The sequence below is a fragment of the Ascaphus truei genome, chromosome 10 (genome assembly GCF_040206685.1).
Source record: "Ascaphus truei isolate aAscTru1 chromosome 10, aAscTru1.hap1, whole genome shotgun sequence".
Classification (NCBI taxonomy): domain Eukaryota; kingdom Metazoa; phylum Chordata; class Amphibia; order Anura; family Ascaphidae; genus Ascaphus; species Ascaphus truei.
The window spans coordinates 42,560,116-42,576,309 of record NC_134492.1 but is presented as its reverse complement, the minus strand read 5'-3'; the positions used below and the strand labels follow the sequence as shown (position 1 = coordinate 42,576,309).

The window sequence follows — 16,194 nt, the reverse complement described above, 5'->3', positions numbered from 1 at the left end:
AGTCATCAGATTATTCTTGTTAACATTTTCCTTCAAACCTGATTTGATGTAAACTCGGCTGAGTAAAGATCTTTGTCAAACAGAAGACATTTGATTAAGAAATGCATTACATTTGGTACAGATGCAGGCAAAAAAACGTTGTTTTGAGGGTGATGCATTTAGCTGCACTTTCCATTGTCTCTATTCCCTCTCTCTGAAGTATGCGTCGAAGACAGACTATTCCCATTTGCTTCATCACACCAGGAGAACAAACAGGAGGTTGCCATGTGAACTATAACACACTACTATGCAGGCTTTGGGCGTCCTAGAATACCATAAAAATAGGGGTGAAAATTTGCTTTAAAGTGGCATCACATAGTGTGGTAATTCAATCAAGAAACGGGGTGTATTTTTTTGGGGGGGGGGGAGGCATGTGCACTTGAGTAGCTTTTATGCCTCATTTAGATTATACATGTATAGACAAATTACAATACACACACCCTTATTTCCCTAACATTAGTTAAATTCCACCAAAAATTGTGAATAATAAAGGGTTACCAGTCGGTAAATACTGTATATAGATGATCTTGGCCACCACTTTCTGTTACACTAACTAACCAATATTCTCTCCTGGTACTGGGTTTCAGTGAGCATACAGTGTTTGCAGTTTTATGGGGGGGGGAACATACAGTAAAGTATTGGTGTGTCCCCCAGGCCAGCTCTTTTTGTGCTACTGAAAAGCAGCAACAAATGTGTACAGAAGAGGATGGCATGCAATGAAATAAAATGGTAAAATAATTAAATCATTTCTCTGAGAACCAGCAAGACCATCACTTTGCTGCCTGAGGGCAACAAACGGGTTCAATGCCTGCCAATTTTTTATTTATTTTTTTGTTAGACTTTTAATGATGAGCTTGCCCATAATCCAATGTCTTAGAATTATATGGTCCATATTTAATGTGTTTATGAAGCTGCTTCTCCATATTGATTGGGCCTCTGGGCCCCATCCATTTGATTTGAGCTCCGGTATTTTCATGACATGGAGATCCAACATCATATTGAATAAGGGGGATTGTATTATTGTACGGCAGGGCTCTTCAAGTTTTCCCAAGGGACCAGATCAGAAAACATTCAGAAGTAGAAGCTTGTTATAATATCATCTTGGACACATTTGAAAGGCTTGTAAATGCTTGCACAACTTTCAAATACAATAATTTAACATCTCTACTATATATAATTACATTGCCTTAATTTACATGTGAGTTTCAGTGTGAACCACTGCACTTGGCTGCCTAAGAAACCAGTATGAAATAGGCATGAGCAGGGAGTCCAAATGCAACATCAAAGCTTTTCTGTCTAGAAAAGCCCTGGTGTACAGTAATACGATCTAAATACATGTATGGCAAACATGACGTAACAAACTCTCTCTCGCACACAATAAAGCAATATAAGTTGGCTGTAATCTTCCCTATTCCACAGGTTCATTAGCAGCTACTTTATATAACCAAACCATGTATTCCCTACAGACTCTCCAGTGCACTCTGCTAATAGCCAACCAATGCTGCTGAACCAGACCACAAAGAGCAGTTTGTCAACAGTGCTAGCTAAAAACCGGTTATCTGGAAATGAACCAGCCAATGAAAATGCTTTCTTTAAGAAGGATTTGCACTTAAAAGACTCTCTATCGGCATTACATACGGGTAAGCTTTTCACTAAACATACGCGTAACTGTTGTATTCCATATCTAACTACAAGGAGTTATGCTAATATAATTTGCCAAAATAAATGCTGAGAATATCATGATATTACTTTGGGGTATTTGTACCAAAATAATGCAATACATAAATTTGAAGTGATGCAAGAATTTGCTTTGGTGTCCAGTGTATGCGAGTTGTTTTGTTCTTATATCTATTGTCACAGGACAACAGAGGCATTTACAGAGGCAATATTGTGCTTAGCAACTCTTCCTGTAACTGCCCCTATAACTGCTTCCTGAATCACTTACAAGGTGCAAGTAGAATGAAGCTGATGCAAAAGCACATCCATGTAATGGGATGCAACATGAAAATTGTGCTCTATGAATCAATTTCGTCGTCTGTACAGTATGTGACAATGCATATCCGCTCCTGACTTCAGTGTGCTGCCCAATCTTCTAATGCTCTCTACAGTATATGTAACTCCCATGTTTGACATTTTATTAATCTCCTAGTCTTAACGCCTTAAACATATCAATGCCGTTGGTTTCTATTGGTACTAGGAGGGACTGCACGTTTTTAATGGAACTGGCGCCTCTAGGTTTAGCTACTGCAATGGTCAGATTGATTAACACAGGAGAGGCATCCTCATATCTCGCACTCCCTAAATGTTCAGTTAGTCTGTCCATGGGGGATTTAGATGTAATATTAATTTTATATTTCTTTCACAGAAGATCATTTGTCTCTTAAGCCATCTATGAATGGAGTATCTCTGCTGCAGAAGACCTTTGTGAGTAGCTGTGCCCTTACAAGCAAGCCACCAGAGGACTGGCCAGATTGGAATGAACCAGAGTTGGTGAGCGGTGAGCCGGCTGTGAACTTACAGGTGAGGTCAGCAGAGGAGAATGTGAGCAATGATGACCCAGACAATGAGCCGTGGGATGACTTTGGCGTGTCCAATGATCTTTCCAAGACGGTGTCTAGCAACAGACTCATTTCTGCACATTTGGATACTGCTGATTCCAGAGCTTCCAATCTGAGCCCAGTCCTTAATTTGGACAATAGTGCAATTAGCTGGAGTAATGACACTGTGAACCAAACTGCAGAAGTTAAAACAGATTTGTTGACTTCCTTAAAGACTCAACAGGAAATACCCACCGAGAAGAAATCCATGTTGGAGTTTGGTTTGGGGGAAGAATTCACAATAAAGGTCAAAAGGAAAAGCAAAGACCCCGAGTTGGATTGGTTTGCTGACATGACACCAGAAATTAAATCCTCTTCCACCCCTTTTAATGTACCTGATGTTGGAACAAAGACACTTTTAGGACACTTTGAGGAAATGACCAACCAAGTAAATAACATTATGGATGCAACCGGTTCACAAATAACGGCATTTTCATCCAAGTTTGCTGCTGCCGAAGTTACAGAGGTAAGAGTAAATTCAATTAAAATACTGCATTGTTGGGCATATTTGCTAAACGGTGCTATTCCAAAAGACATATTGTGCTCCATTCCTGTGATGGAATATTCCTTATGGAATAGCAACCCATGGTAAATATGGGTCAATTACTTTTTTCTCAATGTATGAGGAGTACTAGTTTACCTTCCATTAGGTCTCCTGTGTAATATACGTCTCATATTTTAACAATCTTTCCTTCAAATCTCCTGTTTGTATGATGCTCCTGATCATTTGTCTAGAGCAGGGATGTGCAAACTTTAAGTTGCGCCCCTCCCCTGTAGTACCAACTCATGAGACTAAGAGATATGTATATTTTAATTGTCTGCATTATCGTTAAACTGCCACTCTACCTGGTTAATGCTGCAGATGGAAGCAGAAGGCTGGGGTGAAGAAAATGACTTCGGTTGGGAAGAAGATGCCAATAATTGGTGATCCTTCAAGGGCAAGAGCCTATGCTATTTATTGGATATGATGAAAGAATAAACTCCCTGGGTACATGATTAGCAGAGAGTTCTGCATGCACGGCACATGTAGGAATATAGAAGCGGGAGTTTGCATTTGAGACAAAAGAAACCGGTTTAATGCAAAATACACCATTTTATCCAGTGAATCTTCTCAAAGAACAAAGGTGATTTTATTATAATAACTTTTTACATTGAAAGCTGCGTTTCCACTTACAACTGCTAAACGATCATCTAAAGTGGAATTTCCCTGGTTTCAAGAGGTTGCTTTAGACCAGAAGATGTAGTTGTATTGCAAATACCTCCTCCTCTTAGGACAGCTGAGCCCATTTGAAGGAGAGCACTTCAGACTGTTTTGATACCAACCAGCAACTTCTCTTTGGCAGCAGCCAACATCCCACTTGGGTGATCAGCAAATAGAAAAGTCTCTTCCCGCATTGTAACTGCAAAGAAGACTCCTTATTAATGCTGAGGAATAACTCCAGTGTATTATGAACAGAATATGCCAGTGCTTCAACTTCTGTTGCATATTGACACCCCAAGTAATTTCTGAAATGAATTACACCTTTTTTGCACCATGGTTTTCCATGCCTGATTTTCCCTAAATTATATTATTTCTATTAATCCGTGTACATTCTCTCCCTTCCCCCTCCGACCTGTTATGAAAGAAGGTTTTGTTTGTAGTATATGCCATCAGAAGTGGATTTGCAACCCTGTTTTGGATCTAGTAACTGGAACTTATAAGCACCATCTGTCATTTAAATACCAAGAGGCTTTGGCTGTGCAATTGTGCTTGCACAGTGTATGATGATCTAGCTTCTCATACGTGAATGTTAGTTTGGGAGAGAGAGGTGAGTATAGCGGTTTCTTACAGCAACGCAATACAAACTGACTTCTGAATGTCTTCCATACAGTGAAAAAATAAAGTTGGACTTTTGACTATGAACCCATTTTCTGACCATAGAGATCTGTAATGCATTGTTTTGCAGGCCCATCTGTCAGTGAAAACAGTCTATAGCAGCAGCATGGAAAGCTTTGTTACACTTTTGTCTCTAAAAAAAAGGTAGAAAAGCAAATGCCATATTTCATTCTGATCCCAGGCAGCATGTGGAACATTATACTAAAGCCATAAGTGCATCTTGGGCCGCCCTTCACTGAAATACGACAGAGGCTGCTGTGCTTTACCAATACTGCCTTAACACTTTGCCTGCTAGAGGGTCCTCTGCTGCACATGAGGGGTTACACCGACTTTGGCAGGGGGTCTCACCTCCATTCCTCAAACCCCTCCAACAGGTCAGGTTTTCAAGATATCCCAGCTTCAGTCGACTGAGCCACCTATGCTAATGCTGGGATATCCTGAAAACCTGGCCTGTTGGGAGGGCCTGAGAATGGCAGTTGAGCATCCCTGGACTTTATGGCATTAGAGGATTTCAATGTTCAATGTTTTGGCCTAATAAAAAAATGTATATATGCTCTTTGTTTTAAAGAAATGTGAATCTTGTAATTTTAGAAATCTATCCACTGGGTGCCAAATGTCTCCTGTTCACTTGCCTCCCCAGTGCTTTTAGCCGCTTGTTGTACAGATCACCTTGAACAGTGTATTTATTTCTCCTGGGGAATTGTTTCTGTAGGAGTAGTGACTGAAGGACATTGGCCCCTATGTGATGGGCTCTGAAAGATAACCATGTGTCAGGGAACATCTATTCATTTTGCTGCCAACTCGTTGCTGGCCCCTATGGCAGACACAGGGTTGGGTCTTACTGAAATAAATGGGGCTCAAGTCCTCCCTGATCAGGAGAGAACCTTCAAAGCATGTTTGGCTCCTATTCAATGTACGGTTTTAATCCTATAGGTAAAGGCAGACCATATACATTTTTTAAATGTGAGAACGTAGCCAAGAGGTGGCAGATTTAGTTCTTGCCTTAAATCCCTCTAATCTCAAACACATTAACAGAGCTGACCATTTTACACATGTACTTAGCAAACAAGAACATGCAGAAATGTGCTGCAAAGATTCAGTGCCCCTCTTTGTACATGAATAGGAATCAGGGGATCCCTGCCACTTAAACATGCAATTTTCAGCCCTGCAATGCCCTGATTCTTGATACTTACCACCAAAAAGGTAGCACTGGTACAACAATTTTATTTCACTCAGTGCAGTGTGTGTGTGTGTGTGTGTGTGTGTGTGTGTGTGTGTGTGTGTGTGTGTGTGTACACACGTATACATAAACACACAAGAGGGTCCAGCAAATATATCTGAACATAACGCGTGTTACACTGTTTCTGTCAATCGATAGAATGGAAATCTTTTAGTATAGCTGGAATGAATGTATCAACCTGCTGTGATATTTGTGTGTTTTGTGTTGTAATTTTGGATTTAAAAAGGTGCTATTAGTGCAGTTCATTTTATCCAACCGATATTCTTTCTTAAATTGTGCACATTGATTGTTTAGTGACTTGAGACTATGCATAATTCTGACTTTAACAGTGATGTGTACATAACAAGTAGCCCATGAACATGGTCAAAACCCAGACCTCCACCCAATTCTTTAACAATAAAGAATATTTTCCTGCAGACTGAGCTTGCTTTTCTTAATACATTGAACAAGTACAGAAGTATTTTTGCTGTACAATGAAAGTCCAGTAACTGCTTGTAATGAACAAGTTCCGTTCAGAATTTGCACTAGATGACCTTTTGCTGGGATGGTTCACATGCAATGAAGGAAAAATGTTAAAAGAATGAGGGTCCTTTTTAGCGAAGTCACCATGTTGTACGATTGGTGTAAGAGCAATAAGTGCCCTGGAAGCACAGATTTTATTTAATAAATCATCCATATGTATAATATTATACGACATGAACTCAGCAGCATCAAGCTTTTTTTTTTTTTTTTTTATAAAGAAAAATATTTATTTTTAGAACGTTCACATTTGTTTTAGCCAGAACGTTAAATATATCTACAAAATGGAACAGAATTATACAGTAACAAACAGTAGGAAATGTTAAACTGCAAAAGCTGCAACAAAAGTATGTATTTATTTTTTTCTTTGCCAGCGTGGCACACATCATCCTCCCCCACCCCCAAATAAAAACTTTTCTTTAGTTGATGTATTAGCTGTTTTTCCTTAGTGTAAATCTGGGGGGACCTTTTGATTAAAAAAATAAACTGCTGGGAAAGATGCTCATGGTCACCCTAAAAATTAACCATGGAAGCCTGTGAGGGAAATGTGGTCCCTATTATTTTCTATTATAGGACAAACCAGAATTTTTCTATGCAGTGTCAAAAAAAATACAATTCATTAGATTTATTTTGGCATACCAAAATTCACTCGCAACTTCACAAAACGGACAATGAAAGAGATTGACTATTCCAAATGTCCAGGTAATTATATCCCTGTTGATATAATCAATTATATTCTTACTGTTTAAGGGAACCTCTGCTGTAGAATGAATGGAGGTGATACTTATTCCGCTGGACAAATTCATTAGTTACAGTACACTTGGGTTGTGAATGCTGTCTTTTACATCACCAGTTCCACTTGGCTCAACGAAATGAAACTGCTGAGAAGTCTTTCCACAGCTTTAATTTCTGCTGTTTAAACCCTGTCACCTGCACAAGGAAAGAATACTTTAGAAAATATTTGCCTGTGTGCCTTGGTTCAAACAGTTTCCACATTACAAAGTCAATTTGCTAAAGTCTCCTGGCTGGAAAACTGGGCCATTATCAGTGAAACAAAACAAACCTGTTAACCAAACAAGAAAGAATCTAATGGAAAGTGATTTGTATTTTTTCCTTTGATAAATCTTGTACAATTTTGTTGCCCTGGTTTGCAGTCGGTTGACTTTTTAGTAAATAACCTGACATATCACAGGATCTACATTGCTTTTAAGGGGTACATTTGGAAAAGGCAAGTCATTTTTTGTACTGGTTATAGGCTTTGGTAACTATCAATTTCCCAAAACAGAAGACGATGAGTGTTTTTCTAATGATGTATTTGATCACAAAACAAACATCTCTGCTAAGTGGAAATGCACCCATAGAAAAATAATATTAGACTCGGGTCAACGCGCTCTCTTTAAATGGTGTTGCATTCATCAGCTTATACTGACAAGTCCCAGCCTTACCTGTGGCTCCCAAAGGGGGGGACAAATACAGCAATGTTATCCACGGTGACCAGGTTGCTGAGTGCTTGTTTGCAGTGTGGTTAGTAGGGTTTGTATGTTGTGGAGTCTCGCTGGGAGCCAGGCTGGTGTCGGGCTTTCTTGCAGCAGGCTCTGTATGGTGGTTAATGCTCTCTCTGCTGCCAGGATTTCGGTTTCATACTTGTCCCCCTGGGAGTACGTCTGTTTGGCTCGCTTTGCCGATGGCTACAGAATGCAAAGTAACGCTTACCATTATAACTTTAAATGTCATTGTTAAAAGATGCCCTTTACCCGTAACTACAATACTGGATAAAACATTAGTAATTTGGCTATTGACAAGCGGCATTAAAGCTACAGACCAAGCAATATCCTGCACTGTTTTTTTTAAATAAATCAGTTCTGTACTAGGAGAAAATACTTGTAGCATTTTTTTTATTTTAAACTCTGAATTATTGTTTCTGCTGTTCTTTGCAAAGCATCACAAATCCTGGGAGGATAATAGACCTGAATCATTTGGATGTACATTTTATTTTGTAAACATTTGCAGCTACATTATAAGGTTGTAGCCTGCCTTTAGTTTTAGGACAACCAAAGTTTCTGTCCTGTGTATGGTCTTTGTCCCCCAAGATGTAAATATACTGGCGTCTATTTATTTATGTTTAAACAGTACTTGCTGACATTAGTTAAGTCAACCCGACCGTCCCTTTCACTGCCTGACTGGCAATGAAAGGGTTATATTTTTTACATACATTTAGCCCAAGAGTTCTGTTTATGTCACTGCTGTCAGCGGCCGAGTGTCAAACTAAAGAAACAGTACTTGCCTCTAATGTAACCACTTCTTCCACATGGTTCTGTGTAGCTCTAGCAAAGAAAGCATCCAGTACCTTCTTTTCTTCTTTAACTCTGTCTACCCTGGTATCCTCTGCCTCCGCTGAATGGACGGTCTGGGAAGTGGTAATCCAGTCAGAGTGCAACATTATAAAAAAAAAAACAGGTTTCATTTACACCCACGTCAGAACCGTGTAATATATTTACATAATGGAGATCGCCAGCTGACAGGCTCCAGAAACCGGAGCACTGCAGAATGGGACAAAGTGCAGGGCTAGACACACGAGCGGGCTCAAATGGCACATCCAAGAGATGTATAAAGCAGGTACAAAAACTCAACGTGTTTTGGGCAACAAGCGCATTATCAGAGTATCAAACTAGCTTAAACGCTGGATATAAACCAGAAGCCACAGGTGCAAGGCTGGCCATCAGACCACCCCCATAGGAGAAAGTCCAGGGGCGGGGTATCCGGCAATCACAACAGAGGCCCCTCCGAAGGAGCCCTGCAATACATACAGAAACATAATAAAAATAAACATGGAAGTGATAACACCAATAAAAGTACATCGTGGTAGAGAGATATGGAACGATCTAAAAACAACAACTTGCACACGAATGCTTAATAATAAAGATGCTAAGTGTATAGGAAATATTCAATAAATGCAAAACAAGTATAAATATATATCAATGTTAACGCGATAAACACTATGTTCGTAAACATCTGCATAATAAAGTAAGCGATCTTAAGACATTGTAGCATCATAGACACATAGTCATCATACTATCTGGCATACGGCGACAGTATAACAATATTGTAATTTTGTAATTCAAGTGACTAAGGTAACAACGGACTAGAGATCTAAAAAATGGTAAATCAAATAGTAATGATACTTGCTACATCGCCCAGAAAGTGATTGTAAAACCTTTGTGAGGAGAGCCACACTTATACACAGTATGAACATAACCACATATAAAACAATGCGGTAATATGAACAAATGTGATGAGACACACAGGGAACTGAGTCGGGCTATGGACTTACGGACGTTGAGGTCTCACATACCTCCAGCTCCCATGTCCCCGCCCGCAGTGCTCCAGGTATATATTGTTTGTATCATGGGTGGTTATATAATTGTATCTGGCAAGCTCACCCTGACAAACCCAACCATCTAATACACTCTTAATAGGACTCGTTATTCTGAATTTACTTCTTTAATTGATGACACGTGATTACTTTAACCCCTGGAACTATTAATCTCTGGAGCACTATACTGCCGGGATATTTTTCCCACACCTGACTAATATTTACATAGCCAAAATAGAAGCATCACCTTACAACTAAGAGCGGGAACCAACGTATACAGCGGCCGTTCTCAGGGCTAAAACGGCCATCGACATGACTGACAGTTTCCGGCCTACCACAGTGAGATCAGCTACATCGGACCTTAATGAATAAGGCCCCAAGTTCAAAATAAGCCTCACTTACCTCTCCCCTGAGTAAGTTGTGTGGGACATTACCATAAGGTCATGTGATTCATGCGAATGGCTAATACCACTCTCGACTTAAAACGAAGCAAAAACATGGAAGGTGAACGTCAAGGTACATTACTTGTTCAGGACCGAAATGAAAATGATAGAGAGTAGTATGACCACTTCACTACCGTACATCTAAAGCTTTTCCTATGGAGAAACCCTTAGTGTGAAAGAACGTGTCACCTAGCGAGCAATACTTGAATATGTAAGGCATGTTGGTGCTATTTTATGTAATGTATTCACAAATAGAAGATGCTATAAGTGACTCGACCCAATCTCATTATCAAACAATGCAGCAGCAGAGTCTTTATAGAATGCGTAGTACACACGGTACCTTATTTAGAAAAGCGATCACATTGCTCTTTGTGTCTCCGGAACCGAGACTTTCAGGCACAACTTCTTCATGGCTTGTTTCCTGTAACAAACATGTACTGTTAAACGTAGAACGACAAGCCTCGTAGCGTGGCTATAACGTTTGTTGCTGGAAGCTGCTGTTACCGGCAAAAAAAAGGGCTAAAACACAACTGCGGTTTTAAACCAGTCAAGGTTAATTTTATGTTCAGCCTACAAATATAACAAAAGGTAGAAAAGCCCAATGCTACCTCCAATGTGACCAAAATACACAGTGAAATACTTATGTATTCTCTTGAATAACCATTTGGTTAAACCCTTTGACCAAAAGCGTTACAAGCCTGCAAGCAGATCCTAACACTACCTATGCAAATTCTCATTTACCTCTGCTGGAGGGATAATAACCTCAGTGGGAGATAATGTGCTGGGTTTTGGGGTTCTGAGCTTGCTGGGATTCAAATATAAATGAACATTGCTCTAACACGGGTGCGCAAACTTTGTGCGCTGCGCCCCCCCCCCCCCTGCCAGCCTCCGTGCTCGCGCCCACCCCATACCTAAAATCCAGCATAAAATAACGCGTGGGGTCACGTGACAATGTGACCCACGGCGTAATTTGCCGTGTCATGTCACATGACCCCGCGTCTCCGAAGACAAGGTAGGAGACACTGCAGAAGCATCATGCGATCCCCCGGCTCTTCATTTAAATGCCGTGTTGAAGAGCGAGGGGCATTTGCAGCTGCCGAGCCCCCCCACAAAAATCTTGCGCCCCACACTTACATTTCTCTCTGTCTCATAGCTTTCTTCTCTGTATATTTTATAAATGTATGCAATGACCCTTTGTGAAGGCCTATTTAAAAATTATTTAAGCCAGCAGATTTTAATACAATACAATAATAAATAACTGAAGAGCCTAAAAACAGACATGTTTCCAATATTGTGCGAGGCAGTTAAATTGACTCACTTAACCAACAGAAATATAACAGAACTGAGATCTTACGGTTCATTTGGCAACATTGGCGTCTATCTATACAAAAAAATAAAGTAGCTTGTAACTATTTTTCTAAGCAACAGCTCTCAAAAGTGCACGGATAAGGAGTATGAATATGTAGCTAGGTACTGAGCAATGACAAGTCCTAAGCACATTCAGTATATTTACAGTATACTACTCCAATATAAACTGAGAAATATACATCTCCAAAAAGGTCCCCATGTGAAATGTTTGTCATGTGAAACACAGAATCTAAGAATGGAACATATGAAGGATTACAAGCAAAGATTCCATAACAATTGCTTTGAATAATTGATCACTATTACTGTGTGTAACACTTACCTTGTTTACTTGCCTTTTTATTTCACACGTGTTATTTTACCTCTTCACTGTCATGGAGGCATGCGGTGTATTGGCAGTTAAAGGGTTAGATTTAATGACAACAATAATCAATCAATCAATCTGTTTCATGCCCTGACACAGTTGGGCATTGGCGGAGGGTTCTGAGACGTACAATATTAATTGCCTGGATCTCCCGCAGTGGGACTCCACGCATTGCAGGTGACCACTACTCACTGGAGTAAGCTCAGAGAAGCAGGTGAAATGCAAATTGTCAGGACCGATAATCAAAACTTGCTTAGCCTGTACATCCCATTTACAAAAAGGTTATTCAACCTGAGAAATAGACATACACACACAGACACACACACACACAGACACACACACACACACACAGACACACACACACAGACACACACACACACACACAGACAGACAGACACAGACAGACAGACACAGACAGACAGACACACACAGACAGACAGACACACAGACAGACACACACACACACAGACAGACGTATCTCCTACAGGATTGACCATCTCAGTGCCAAAGAAGTCTGAAAAATAGTTTTAAATAGTGCCTAAAACATTTTTAAAATCTTTTTTAGGTGAGCAGCATTAATGGCGCGATTACAGGTACAGCCTGACCAGTGCAATCTTTCACATAACTTACTGAGGGCCATAATATCCAAGTGATTGTAAACATATGTTTGAACGCACAGCCTAGTAACAGTGTCTGCAAATCAGTATCTCAGTACATATTTTCTATCGTAATAATGGAGGGGGTGCACCGGTATCTTTTCTCATTCATTAAAACCCTTCAACACCGAAAGTGTCCGCTACAATACAAGGAAGGAACCCAGCGCAAACCAGACTTAACCCTGCGCCCTCCTACCTCAGCAAACTGCGTGAAAGCTTCGAGTGTATGTTGCTTTATTAGCCAGGCGTGGTCAGCCAGGAGCAAGGAGAACACGCTTGATAATTTAGGAAGAACCAGAGCCTGAAAGATAACAGAAGACAGTATGGGTCTATAGTTACACTGTACAGAGAAATGTTTCAGCAGTGGAAATGCTGCCAAGTATTTTTAAGTCTTCTATAATAAAAATCTTTTATTTTTTTTATTTATCTTCATATTCTGTAACTTGTTTATTATGGAGGTTGATACTAAATATCTATACTAGAATAAGATCGGCAAAAATGTGCATCTTATTAAATAATATGTCGATTCAACATAAAAACAAACAAAAAAAATACTACCTATACAACCCTCCAAAAATAAATCCTTTTAGAATAGACCTGCATATTTTATTGAAACGGTCATATTTGAAGCCAGTTCCCATACAGGTTATATTGGTGTAACAAGTGAATAGTGTGAAAATATAGCATTTCATATTTATTCAAAACGTTTTTGACATTTAACTCTTATAATACAGAGACGTTTGTATGTTCTAATCTATGCCATTTCTGTCGATTTGTGCAAATGTCAAACCACATGTTAAGTAAGGTTTAAAAGATCCAACTGCACCGTTTGTTTTTACACCACAACACAACAAATTGCAGGGATTACATCTGTATGTGACAACTTTTACCTGGAAAATAAGCCCCCCAACACAATTGTGAAGCCTCCACAGTATTTGTACTAACGAAGCATTTGAAACAGTCTCTGGTTTTAGCTTGCATGCCTTCAGTATAGGACAAGTATTACCTGAACGTCCTGAGGGACGAAAATCTTTCCTAACGCAGCTAAAAAGTCCAATACAGCGAAGCGCACGTGTGCGGCAGGATTGTCCTGGGAAAGAGAGGACAGCAGTGCCACAACCTGGAATAAATGTATGGAAACCAGGGGAGTTATTGGGCTTTTACACAGCCGATAAATCATCACAAAATGCTGAACATACATTGGAAACTATTTAAAGCAGCAGGACAAAAAAAGCAGAAAGAAACACATTACATTAGTATATCGATATAAGCCCCCATGTTTCTTTTTATGACAAAGGACATTTGAGTTTCGTTAACGTAAGACCATACATGACCGAGGTAACTACCTGTGTTAGCATTGGAGGTGCCAGCGATTGTACGGTAAACGCCAAGAGCGACAGTAGCAGGCAAAATGTCTGTTGGAGGTAGGGTTGGCTTGAGATCTGAGCCAGACAAAAGCAAGATGTCAAACGAGGTTAAAATACGCTTCATAAAGCATCGTATTTGAGCTATCTGCACAGTGCATACATGTTGGACTGAACAGACCTTTAATATTCAATCTGCAAACAATTTAGGACTAGAATCGCTAAAGGTGATTCAAATCGCTGGAGCTTCTGTATATGGAATAATGAAGAAAAACGAACGGCATATTTTCTCATATAAACGCAGTCTTTGCTAAATATTCCTGACGAAGCTCCCACGTGAGCGAAACGCGTAGGGCGTCAAGACGCTGGGATGTCATTTAGGAAATGGAGGGCAGATAGCGAGGCAGTGTCGGCGAATGATCCTAGTATTATTAAAGTATGATTTAGTTTTACTCAGCCAGTTAGTCTAGCTTTGGAAGTTTTAGGATTTAGTTTCCCATGCTCCGATTCACCTATTTCCACTACGTCAATTCAATTATGATCCTACTATTATCTGTATGCAGAACGGAGATCTCCTCATGCAATTGCGACTGGAGCATTATACTTTAGATTAGATCTGCAAGCTCGGTTTATACTAGTATTTTATACTAACAATCTGAGAAGTCGTTCAGTGGTTTATTACAGCAGTGTGACTACCACAGCTCTGATCATTTATAGTAATTAGATACCACTTTTTCAGCTCTCACATCTGGTTTGTTATAGCTAACGAAGCATACTGTTTAGCACCTAAATCATACGAATTAAGGGAGCCTGCTCTCAATGAGCAGGATTTGAACCCCTGTGCGCAAACATTGTATTCATTTTTTCCATTTTCTTTGATTACAACACACCATATATAGTTCACATACAGACAGTATTTGTACATGTTTCTTTCTTAAACACCTAATTTCTACTAATATATTACGCCCCATGATGTAGTGGCTACATCCTACTGTAAGTGCTCGTTTTCATGGTGACGATCGCGCTGCCTCTTCTGCCGTTTACAGTTAAGGGACACCACGGTGACAAGGTTTGTAGGAGGGGCCATGGCGCACTACTTCCGCAGCCCGCCGGCAACCACAGGGTTAAAAGGCCTGCCATCTGTGTGCCAGGTGTAAATGGGTCATGTGATAAAGCAACCAATCAGATTGGTTACTATGACATTTGTTTTCCACCCTTAGTAAGTTGTACATACAGTATAGGGACATTTTCTCTCACGTGACGTTATTGACGAGGTCCCCGACCCGCTCTGCCTACATCTGTTTCTCTTGCTGCATTTGTCCCTCTATTTGGCTGCTAACGGTGGACGTGAGAAAGCTGGCAATCTGGTTGGTTTCTATACAATAACCCATTTACACGTGGTATGACATGGCGACAGACCCAATAATAGGACCACGCCTTCCTATAATATTCTATAAAGAAGAAACGTTTTGCAAAATTAACTAATTCCCACTAAACATTGTTCTTCAAACAGAGGATCATGGGCTTTAAATCAATTTGGATGGGTTTTCAAGGGACACTGATGGCTTCGGTTTGAAGAAGACCATCATGTCTTGTGTAGGCTGCAGATTGTATATTAACACATTATTTTTTTGGTGGCCCATCATGTAGCAAAAAAGAAATTATCACTGTATTGATTTTTGAAGTGAAACTTCTTTAGTGGCACCTCATTCGAACTGGGGCAAAAATGGATTGTGGAGACAGAAATGAAACGGATGTGACGTCAGTGCTGGCAGTTGAGGCCGGGCTGTGTTCTGGCTCAGCCCGACCCCAACACTGACATCCCAACCGCTCACAAAATCAGATGCGGCGGCGGCGGTAGCCGCCGACACCGCTCCTGATGGCCGCCGCAACCCGCACACGGCTGCTGACATATGCGGCGGCGGCGATAGCCGCCGACGAAGCTTCTAACGGCCGCCGTTCCCCGCTCGCTGCCTGCTGCTATGCCGCGCATGCGCTGTTGTGTTGTGATGGCTAACCCCTCCCCTCAGCCCCGGTCGCTCCAGCACATGCGTGCCGCCATTCCCCCCAGATGCATTGTTACAGCAGCTCCCCGGGGGGCTGGAGGCCGCTGACCCGGCTGCCAGAGGAAGCCAACACCAATGGCTGTGGGGTCTGCATGCTGCGCAACTGTGCTGCTATCGGGGGCGAGTGAACGTCCGCCATTGCCGCTCCCATGCCGCGCATGCGCAGCAGTGATGGCGGCAGAAGAGGCTGTTGGTGTTGGCTGTGCAAGGGAATGCGTCCCCCCACAGCACCATTAGAGGGAGGTGAGGAAGAGCGCCCCACGCGCATTTTTGTGCCCTCCTGTAACCCCCT

General features: G+C 40.9%; 2 protein-coding genes across 5 annotated transcripts in view; one reads left to right on the top strand and one right to left on the bottom strand.

Moving 5' to 3' along the window:
* SCYL3 (SCY1 like pseudokinase 3) overlaps positions 1 to 6,477 on the top strand; it is a 36,652-nt gene extending 30,175 nt beyond the window's left edge. Inside the window, exons 10-12 of the mRNA XM_075616831.1 lie at positions 1,506 to 1,679; positions 2,405 to 3,102; positions 3,499 to 6,477. Coding sequence (XP_075472946.1) covers positions 1,506 to 1,679; positions 2,405 to 3,102; positions 3,499 to 3,564 — 938 coding nt within the window. The 3' untranslated portion in view covers positions 3,565 to 6,477. The remainder of the gene's footprint in view (positions 1 to 1,505; positions 1,680 to 2,404; positions 3,103 to 3,498) is intronic.
* Positions 6,478 to 6,608: 131 nt separating this feature from the next.
* The window catches only part of FIRRM (FIGNL1 interacting regulator of recombination and mitosis), a 41,874-nt gene continuing 32,288 nt past the window's right edge, over positions 6,609 to 16,194 (bottom strand). For all 4 annotated transcript variants that reach the window (XM_075616826.1, XM_075616829.1, XM_075616830.1 and 1 more), the window contains 7 exons: positions 13,819 to 13,914; positions 13,479 to 13,592; positions 12,669 to 12,773; positions 10,428 to 10,508; positions 8,556 to 8,678; positions 7,717 to 7,959; positions 6,609 to 7,201 (listed from right to left, as the gene is read on the bottom strand). In XM_075616826.1, coding sequence (XP_075472941.1) covers positions 7,753 to 7,959; positions 8,556 to 8,678; positions 10,428 to 10,508; positions 12,669 to 12,773; positions 13,479 to 13,592; positions 13,819 to 13,914 — 726 coding nt within the window. In that variant the 3' untranslated portion in view covers positions 6,609 to 7,201; positions 7,717 to 7,752. The remainder of the gene's footprint in view (positions 7,202 to 7,716; positions 7,960 to 8,555; positions 8,679 to 10,427; positions 10,509 to 12,668; positions 12,774 to 13,478; positions 13,593 to 13,818; positions 13,915 to 16,194) is intronic.